Here is a 10,881-nt window from a genome sequence, read left to right as displayed (position 1 = left end):
TTCTATTATTTACAAACTTTCCTTTGTTAGAATTTCACTCTAATTGATAATATTATAGTTGTCATACTAGACTTGATATTCGACTTGGTTTAGAGATCAAGTCATTGGATTACCATTTTATTTCTTATTTATAATTAATGATGTTGTTTTGGTTTTTTATTTTTAATACAATCTTTAGTGTTGACTAAATCATTTGTAATCGGATTAATTATATTATAGATAAATATGTCCAGTTATTTCTAGTTTTTTCAAGTTAATATTAAAACTAATTTGAATTAAAACTTGACACAAGTCAAGCTTCCACTCATGAATTTATTGAGTTAATCCATTAAATTAGGCTTAATTGGATTGCATGACTATAGTCAATATAACATGTTAACATTTTTTAACCAAATTAATTTCCCCTAAAATATAACATTTTTAATCCTTTGTCTTGTCTTTTCAGTTTTTATAAATTTGAATTTATATGATACTTTTTTAATTCTAGTGATTAGAACATAAGATTTCCATGTGGAGGTTACAGGTTAAATTTCTTGAACAAGTGAGATGGAATTAAGAAAGGGAGAGGCTACCACTCATTGTGTAGCTTATATTAATTTAGAAAGCCTCATGTATCTAATAAAGATTCTATACTCTAATTCACTTGACATCATAAAAGGATGGAATGAAAGTGAGAAAAATGTAAGAAAAACTATCTCATATTTACTAAATATATATAACAATAAAAGTTTAGTTGGTATAAGTTCTTGGTAGAAGATATATACGTTATAATATTTTCTAGGGTTGATATAAGTCGAAGAAGAGAAGTTTCTTGGTTTTGTTTTTTGTTTTCTTGGAAAATAATTTTTTTCCCGTAAAAATTAAATAAAAAACAGTTAGTTTACACTACTGTACCTGGACAAAGACATTTAAATTCAAAATAATAACTCCATTCAGCTTAGGGCCTGGATCATTGAGGTTTTCATTGGTTAACCCAGAGATCATTAATAAAATCTAATTTTCTGATTTTATCCACATTTCTGACAAAGGGCTGAGCTATTTATGAAAAATTCAATTGTGCAATAGCAGCTCGCTGTAGAACAGTACAAATACTAATTTATTGAACACTATAGCTTCTTGATCTTAACAGTTATACGGTTTGTCTTCACAGATGGCGTTTAGCTTTGGTGCCAAAATTCTGCTTAGTTACAGCGAATCAAAGTCATCAAAGAACCTGAGACAAGCGTATGCCGATTTCCAACATGGCTTAATTTCATTTCCCTTGAACATTCCTGGAACTGCTTATTGGAAATGTTTACAGGTCTAGTCTGCACCATCTCAAACATCTATATTTAGTCTAACAATAATGATGATGATTCCGTAGACAATATTGCTTAATCATTTTAGAAAAAAATCATTTTAGGGACGCAAGAAAGCGGTAGAGATTATAAAAAGTATTTTGGAGGAAAGGTGCGCAACCCCAAGGAAGAGGCAGGAGAAAGACTTCCTTGATCTTGTGATAGAGGAAATTAAGAAAAATGGGAGTTTGATGACTGAGGCAATGGCTTTGGATTTGCTATTTGTACTTGTTTTTGCTGCCTTTGAAACTACTTCAATTACTCTGACATTAGCTGTTAAAAATGTTTGTGAACATCCTAAAGTGCTGGAAGAATTGATTGTAAGTAATTAAGCATTTTCACGCCCTGTTAATTGTGTTCATTATTTTTCTCTGTTAATTGTGTTCATTATTTTTCTGTTAACTTATACTTCAGACACATGTTTTTGCTATCAGAAAGAACATGAAGCGATTCTGAGGAACAGAAAAAATATTGAATCTGGAATCACTTGGCAAGAATACAAATCAATGAATTTCACACATGCGGTAAGACCAACAATCTTAGCAGATAACAAAGAGAACATCTCATCTTGCTTGATGTTCTAGCTAGTGGCTTCAATTAATTGCATGTTTTTGTTGAAGGTTATCCATGAAACAGTAAGGCTAGCAAATATTGTCCCAGGAATTTTTAGGAAGGTGCTCAAAGATGTTGACATAAAAGGTATGTTTCTACTTCCAAGAACTAAATTCATGTTTTAGATTTCACTTATCTTTATTCCTAGCCTTGGAAATTAACTAATAATTTTTATCTCTCATTATATTCAGGATATACTATTCCAGCAGGTTGGATTGTTATGGTCTGTCCACCGGCTGTTCATATGAATCCGAAGCAATACGATGATCCTTTCACCTTCAATCCATGGCGATGGCAGGTAAGTTTTTCCACGAAAGTTTTATAAATCAGAAATTGTTCAGAATAGTTCTAAACTTTACAGAAATTACCTATTCAATTTCTTGTGATAATATGACTCTATTAATCCACTAATTACTAAATCCCATAAAAAATAAATTAAAATAAGAAAAGGGGTGTAAAGTGAGCCCTTTCTGAATTTGAATGTATTTGTCCATGAAACGATAGGGGCAAGTACTACATGCAGGATCGCAAAAATTTATGGGTTTCGGAGGCGGTTCAAGACTCTGTGCTGGCGCCGAATTTTCTAAAATGCAAATGGCCATTTTCCTTCACCATTTGGTCACAAAATACAGGTACATAGTAAATAAACGAAAAAATGTTTCTAGTTGATTGGTTGATTATGTTCTTTATATATTTAAATTTATTTCTTGTTTTTTATTTCCTATTCATTTTAAATATTATTTTTTTTCTATATCAGCTAATTGACATGGTCAAATTATCTACTAATTTTAGGTGGAGAGTGATCAAGGGAGGAGATATCATCAGAATTCCAGCTGTTATCTTTCCAAATGGTTTCCACATTCAAATCTTGGAGAAGAATATCCAAAAGGATGCCACAACAACTGAATCAAGGGAAACAGTGTGAAGTTTTTCTTCTGATTATCTGCCTGCGTCGGTTCCGTCAGATGGATTTGCCTAATTTCTATTGTGCTACTATATTTGTTGCCCTCGTTAATTATCTAGATATCATGTTGATGTCTATCAATTACCCATCGATGTATTGATATGTACTCTGTGGATAACTCCAGAAATTCCACAATGAATTGTTAATCTCGCCCTACAGTGAGTCGCTATTTGCAAACCTTTTCATATGAGTTGGCGAAGCTTTTCTATTTTGAAAGACAAGTTACCATTTATCATCACTATAACAGGTTAGTATTTTCACAAATGGTGATATCCTCATAGCTACTAGTGAATTGATATCCAACTTACTAACAGTAGTGACAAGTAATGTTAGGGGGAAAAAACTAGTTACGTTTAAGCTAGTGGTCCTTCTAAAAAAAAATAAGTTCCTTATCAGAAAATTAACCCTCTTATGTTTAAATTAGAAAATATAGAAAGAGTGAATTATGTGCGAAGCAAATCAGTACGTAAGGGTAAAGACTTTTTAATTTGTGTATACGTATGAAGTCTAGTTCTTAGAACGTATAGCTTAGAACTTCAATCGTTATGAACAGGACTACCCTTCTTATATGTTAATTTGCTATATTTATATATGTGGTTATTGAACTTACCTTTTAAAAAGAAAATATGTTTTTAGAAAATTGATCTGTACATATCTCCATTTATTTGATAAAAATTAAGCATAAAATAATATGGATCTATACAAATTTCAAGCTTAAAGAACTTTAACTTAAGAGGATGTATTATAAAATAATATAAATTATATTCTACAATGCTATTGGGCTGAGATAATCTTTTTGAGATTTCACTTAAAGAAATATATTAAAAAATAATATAAATTATATCTTACAATGCTATTGCTAAGAAAGATAGCAGGCATTAATACTGCTAGAAAATAACCATTGGATTTAAAAAAGTTATGTAGAAAACTTTTATGACATTTGAGTTAAATTATGTCTAAATAGGCGTACGATGAATGACTATGATAAGTAACATGTGTAGGAATTGAAGGAAACCCTTGGTTTCATATAAGTAAGGTTCGACCAAATTAGCCATTAAATAGGCAAGATAAATTGACAAAACACGCATGAAATTATTATAGAAATATGTTTTGAATCTAACTACGTTGAGGTGACATCGAATTATGTAGAAAATCTAATTAGTTATTCAATGGAATAAAAGCTAATGATACTAGATGGATTAATATTGGCATACCCTTGATTAGCCATACTAAAGGTAATGGCTAGTGATATCATCAAATAGAATAAGAAGATTTGACTTATCATCATAAAATAAAGCAAAGAGAACTTAGTTATATGTTAATTAATGTAAAGTTGATAGTTATAATATTGCATTTACTTATATTTGACTATTGTATTTTTGTGGACCATCATATACATATATCAGTAGTAGATTTGTCTTATCACTTTTGTTTATATAGAGTAGGTATAATAAGTTAACATTGGAATGTAATGTCTTTTATTTTTAAGCATATAAACATTAATACGTCAATGCTTAATGTTTGTTGTAGATATATGAATTTATTTCTCTTAATATTTATCTATTTTTTATTTATATATGCTAGATTTTATATAAACTCTCATACTTCATAATTAATGTATTATATAATTAATTATGTCTTACTAGATGAGTTGAAATTACTAGAATATGATTAATGTGAATCATGATCCAAGATGACTGGATCATATAATCGTGTTTGTATGTGGAAATATAATAGGTTAATTCAATAACTTTGCATATTTTATTACAAAAGAAATTCTATCAGAATTTTAATAGAGATTGAAGTATAATACTTAATAATATTAAAAGATTATTGTACATGCTAAAAGGAAAATATGTATATATATAATTCCCTTTAATCCTGTATTTATGCATGTCTTTTGTTTTGGAAATTGGAGTTGTTACAAATTGGATTCATTGCTAAATCTATTGACTAGGGGAAAATGTTCATTATTTGGAAGAAAAAAGTGCTATTTATGCACTACTAGAGAAGAAAAACAACATGTATTGTCTTCTAATTATTGTTTGGGGTCTAAACGGATAGAGTGGCTAGTCCTTTAAGCTAGCTCACATGGATAGATTTTTTTTTAACTTTCTTATACCATTATTTATCCCCAAATCTTTTAAATAATCATGTTTGGAAGACTTACCTAGCAAAAATAAAGGAAAAGACAATACTTACAGTAATAATATTACCATTTACACTTTAGTTAATGTGTATGAATGAGAGTTCTTTTTAACTTTTATTAGCAATTCTACAACAGAAAGGTAAGTTTAATAAGTTTTACATGTTTTGTCTGGAGTAGAAGACCTTATTAAAAAAAAATAGATAATGCTTAATGATAATTTTAAAGTATTGCGCAAAGAGGTGTTGTATAAAGATAGAGAATTCAATTGAAACCTTGCCATATATAGTTTTATTGGAGATATTGAAAACATGTTTGTTTGGAGACTTAAAGATTTTAATGAAAATATAAAAATCTCATTTTAGAGATTTTTTATTGAAGACATGAAGATATATATGGGGACATAGAGGATTTGATAGAAACATAAAGATCTCATCTTAGAGATTTTTGTTGGAGACTTGAAAAAAAAAATAAAAGATAATGGAGATATAATTTTAAAAAATTATGTGATATCAAGTTGCATATTATAAAGATTTTTTCATGTGTATTCAAGCTATCTCTCATTTTTCTTAAATTATTGGAGATGTCCTTTATATATTAATATTTCTATCTTATTTTTTTAAGGAATGACATGAGATCATGATCACGATGAAAACATGTTAGAGTTTCTTATAATTATGCTACTCTTTATAGGATATGGTTATCATATGACATCCTTTCCTTAAATGGAAGTAAGCACCTTCACACATATAGCGGCAAGAGACGACGTTAGGATTTCAAGAAATGTCAAACAATTATGAATGGATTATATTTGTTATAATTCTTTTTATTTTGATTTTGAAAAAAATTGATGGTGATAACAAGTGGCCCACTGTGGAGTGCTTTTCATAGCATCTAGGAAACTATATGGTTAATTTAAAATTCACACAAAAAATCATTTTAGTTCAACATTTTATTTTGTTGATTTTCCAGTTCTTGAATAGAGGAGAGAGAATCTTACTAAAAAATAATGAAGGAAAAAGAGAATTATTAATTGAACACATTCTAACAACCAAAATGGATTAATTATATTTGTTATAATTCTTTTTATTTTTAATTAAATTAAGAATCCAAGAAAAAAATATGTTTTTTCCAATTAATTTTAAATTATTTCTTTTCAAACAAAAAAATAAATTTAATTATTATATAATTAAATTAAAAAGATTTGAAGAGCTCCTCAGAGCATCTCCAACGAGAAATGCTTTTTAGAAGAGCTATATTGATAATATGGCTTTCTGAATAGTGTAGATATAGCTTTTTTGTTGATGTGCATTCCAATGGTAAAAAACTATTTAGAAGAGCCAATTATATTTTAATATATTTGATACACAATTATTTTAACATAATCTATTAATATTTATAAAAATAAGGAATTAATATCTTTCTAAAAGCATCTCTAATAAAAAAATATTATATTGAAGAGCCAAATAAAAAAAATAGCTTTTTAAATAGTATAAATATAGATTTTTAATAATTATCTCTAATAATTTTATAGTTTTCATACATGCGAATTAATAATAAGCATTGCCTCCTACTTGTTTTAATATAATAATTTGACCATTTTTTGGAACTAAAATAGAATCGATATACTAGTTTAATTGCATTTTCAAAAAGACAAAATATAATTGACCTCAAATTAAGACATACAATCAAAAATAAATTTTAAATATGTAACTCAATCTTTTTATCAATATCAACTACCATTATTAATTCCTCTCAATTTTATCAAAGATAACAACATAAATATAAATTGTCTTCCTTAATCCATATTAAAAACATCAAAGAATAAAGAAATAAAACTCATCACAAATATTAAATTAACAACAAAAGGTCTAAAAAATCAAGAGATATAAAAAAAATAAAAAAACTTTTAAACAAGCATACCTTTTAATTTCAGCTAATTAACACAACCGATGTTAATAATTAACCGGATTTGAGAGAAGGATGAGGCACAATACAAAAATTTAAAACTACAAATTTTTTCTTCATGTATTATAAAAGATTTTTTTTATATTTTTTAAAAAACAATTATTGGCCAACGGCTATAAAAATAGTCGTTGGCCAACGGCTATTGTTTTAGCCATTTCTACAGTTAAATGTAGAAATGACTGTTAACAAAACAAATAGCCAAAATGGCTATTTGTTTAGCTTACCCGTTGGAACATGAACAGAAACAAATAAATAGGCAAAACAGTTTTAGCTTTCCATATAGCTCGTCCGTTGGAGTTGCTTTCATAAGAGCATCTCCAATCCAAAATGCTATTTTGAAAAGCTAAATTGATAAAATAGCATTTTGAATAGTAGAAATATAGCTTATCTTACCATATCTATTCCAATGGGAAAAAGCCATTTGAAGAGCTATTTATATTGGAGTGAAAAAAATAAGTGTTTTATTATTTTTTAATATTGTTTAATGTTATTTTTTTTCACATGTCTACATTTAATTGGTCTATTTTTTTAATGGTCCCACTTTGTTGGTTTTGGCTCTTTAAAGAGATATGTAGAAATAGCATTTGTGGGAGAGAAAAGACATTTTAGCATTTTGTTTGGCTTCCCCTTGGAGTGTGCAAAACAAACAAAGAAAAGCCAAAATATTAATTTTTTATTTTTGGCTATCCATTTGGCTTCTTCATTGGAGATGCTCTAACAAAAGATCAAATAGCTTAATATGCATCTTTATCTTAACTTTCTAACTTAATATTTGATTTGAGTCAAATTATCATTTATCAAAATATGTAATTCTTAATTTGTCTTATTTAACACGTATATAAACATTTTAGTTTGTAATTAAAAAAATTTTAATGGTAAATACAATATTAACAATGCCTGCACTTTTTTTTTATGTTGAGAAAAAGAATTGCTTCATCTCATTGCAGAACACGAGTAACCCAACTAGTTATGGTGATATCATTATCAACTCAATCATGAATGTTGCTAATTTTTTCGGTTTTATATATAAGAATATTCCCATACCATCTTTTATACATTATTTATTTATAAAGTTTTCTTTTATCGGTTTTTAAATAGTACATCTCTCTCGTCCTGCAATTTTCCACCATCCAACAGCTCTTATATTTGATTTTGTAAAACAATGGGTTGCCTTTTTTATGTTTTGCTCTGTTAACAAAAATATCTTGAAAAAAAAAATCAGGTTTTTCCAACTCTGATTTGTTCATAATGGTATAGAAAACTATGATTTGAATAATTATAAAAGTTAACAATCCTAAATTTTTAATCTAATAAGAAATAACATTAAAATATGTTTAAATAAGAGCTAAAACCAAACTATTTAATAAAACTTAGACGGAATTAAATTGAAACCAAACTAAAAAAGAAATAAAAAAAACTTGAAAATAAAAAAAAAATGGTATCTTTTAGATCTAATCGAGTATAGAAAACTAGGTTTATAAAATGTTCTGATAAAATTTTTGTCTAGTACAACAATTGAATTAAAAATTAAAATTATTTATAAACATAGAATTTGAACAAAATTTGTGTTGCAGGCCGACCCTAAGATTTTAAATATTCTTAAACTAAGGAAACAAAAGGTGAGGGCAATAATTGGATTTATTCCACGCTCCGAGCAAAAAGATGGACTTTGTGTGACAGTTGACTATCATTGACTTCTATGAAAGGAATATATGCTGAAGGATGCCGATGCCGTGCCGCCTTGTTCTTAGAAAAACATGAACGCGTAGGGCAAATTATTTTATTCTGTATAATTGTAAATGAATTCCTCATGCTGAAATTCATAAATATTTAATTAATGATGTAATTCAGCAGTACTATATCCAATTAGATATGGTTTTAATTCTAAAATCATTAATATTTTTTTCATGGAAAAAAACTGAGGTTATTGACAATTTTTTTTTGTCTAAATCGCTTTATTGCTTTTTTTTTTCAAATTATTTTTTTTCTTTGAGTTTTATTTTTTTTTGTATATGTTTGATATTATAGTAACTTTTACGGTTATGATTTCAAAAAAAAAAGAAACTATAAATCATAGTTTTTTTCATAACAAAGATTTTAAAAAAGAGTTTTCAGTGAGATTCATATAAAATTATTATATATTAATTAATCAGACAATTTTAAAATTATGGTTGTCATAAATTACAATTTCAACCACACCTTCTCACACAACCATATAAATACTTCATTTTCTTTATACATCTAACTCACTTTCTTTACTCTTTATGATTTCGGAAATATCATACATGTATATATATATATATATATATATATATGGAGAGGTTTTCTAAGGCTACAAGGCACAAGCTGTATTCTATCTGGAAGCAAGTCGACAACTTGCGTGTTCTTATATTTCTTAAACAGAACTCTTCCCCACTTTACAGAGCCAACCATTTCTTTAATATTTATAAATCCCTCTTAACTTCGCAATTGTATATATCAAGACCTACTCCTTCTTGCAGAAGAACACAACTAAGAGACAAAGGAAATGAGTGATCCAAACAAGCAAGCATCCAACAAGGGCCATGGCTGCCCCTCCACATCCTTTGCTGGCCTTCCACTGCCACGATGGCCAATCAAGAGGAAGATTATAGTGGAAGCACTCCAATTCTATTCATCAAGCTCCTCGTCATCGGAGAAAAAGGCTTACGCTTTTTAATGATGGGAAGAAAAGGGGTGTCTATTGTTTTTTTTTCCCCCCTCATGTGATTATTCTTATATTGTACTACGTAGATATTTGATATGCTATATGGATTGTTTTGTACATATTTCCTACTTGATTATGATCCACTTTGACTTTTTACTGCCATTTATTGATTGCTTCGCTTTCTAAAGTTTGTGAGTTGATTCTTTTCTTTACGTTTCTCCGGGAAGCATTTTGATACCCCAAGATTTTAGTCTCTCGAATTTGTGCGACAGAATTTAGGGATGGGATTTGAAAGAAATTGGTAGTCTAACGATTAATCGGTGATTGAATAGCTTTTACCAACCAATATCTGTTACTTGATCATGAATGATAATGATCTCAATTAATTAGGAAGAATCTCTAATGGATTGAGTATGAATTGATAATATTTAAACATGTTATTATTAATAAAACAACTAAAGAAATAGAAATATTTGATATATGGTGTTTCTCTAAAGTAATGCACCTCCTTTTTTTATTTTCATCTTTTTTTTTAATTTTTCTTTCTAGACTTAATTTCAAGAAATAAAGTTTTCAATTAATTAAAAAGATAAAATTTAAAGTAAGAGAACAACAATGTAAAACACACAAAAAATTGCATGGTCAATCTCAAGTTCTTAGAATTTTTATTTCGGTCCAAAGTTTTATTTTGTTTATTTTTCAATTCTTAAGTTAAAGAAAGAAAATAAAAACTCACTAAAAAATAATAAAGTTGTCGTTTAATCATATTTTAACCACACAAAAATAAAAAAGAATCTTTGCGTTAATGGATTCCTCTTCTCGAGAGAAGTTCAATAAATGTTTTTCTTTGAAAAATATTGAAAAAAATAGATCCAATTTGGTTTTGATTTTTATGATTTGGTTGATTTTCATATTTTTGAGTGATTTTGGGGTGATATGGTTTATATCAATTTTCATGGTTCTTTTGAAGAGTTTTTGGGTGAAAATTAGTAGCAAAATGGGTTTTTAGGGTAACCCCCTCCTACTTTTTCAACTACCATAGTAGTTGTTAAATTTTTAGTAGAAACCTAGCAAGTTTCATATTACTTGTTGTTATTGTACTTGACATATTGCTTGCTAAATAAAAAAGAAAGTAAAAAATCTCGGACCCAACTTGGTTTTGGTAAAA

At 27.9% G+C, this 10,881-nt stretch overlaps 1 protein-coding gene across 1 annotated transcript; it reads left to right on the top strand.

Annotated features, from left to right (window-relative positions):
* The first annotated feature begins 1,150 nt into the window (after positions 1 to 1,150).
* Positions 1,151 to 2,924, top strand: LOC105119682 (cytochrome P450 87A3-like). Its single transcript, XM_011017850.1, has 7 exons — positions 1,151 to 1,300; positions 1,403 to 1,657; positions 1,772 to 1,861; positions 1,958 to 2,036; positions 2,141 to 2,247; positions 2,454 to 2,581; positions 2,742 to 2,924. Exons 1-7 carry the CDS (start codon positions 1,151 to 1,153, stop codon positions 2,872 to 2,874), a joined length of 942 nt encoding a protein of 313 aa, XP_011016152.1. The 3' UTR covers positions 2,875 to 2,924.
* The last annotated feature ends 7,957 nt before the right edge of the window (positions 2,925 to 10,881 follow it).

This window comes from Populus euphratica, unplaced genomic scaffold, assembly GCF_000495115.2.
Source record: "Populus euphratica unplaced genomic scaffold, PopEup_1.0 scaffold3319.1, whole genome shotgun sequence".
Lineage (NCBI taxonomy): Eukaryota > Viridiplantae > Streptophyta > Magnoliopsida > Malpighiales > Salicaceae > Populus > Populus euphratica.
This window is presented reverse-complemented; position numbering and strand designations above follow the sequence as displayed.

Excerpts from the sequence above, each read along its gene's own strand:
- LOC105119682 (XM_011017850.1), top strand. The coding sequence starts at position 1,151 with ATGGCGTTTAGCTTTGGTGCCAAAATTCTGCTTAGTTACAGCGAATCA. Across the intron at positions 1,658-1,771 it reads AAGTGCTGGAAGAATTGATT|AAAGAACATGAAGCGATTCT; the intron begins GTAAGTAATTAA and ends TTTTGCTATCAG. Across the intron at positions 1,862-1,957 it reads CAATGAATTTCACACATGCG|GTTATCCATGAAACAGTAAG; the intron begins GTAAGACCAACA and ends TTTTTGTTGAAG.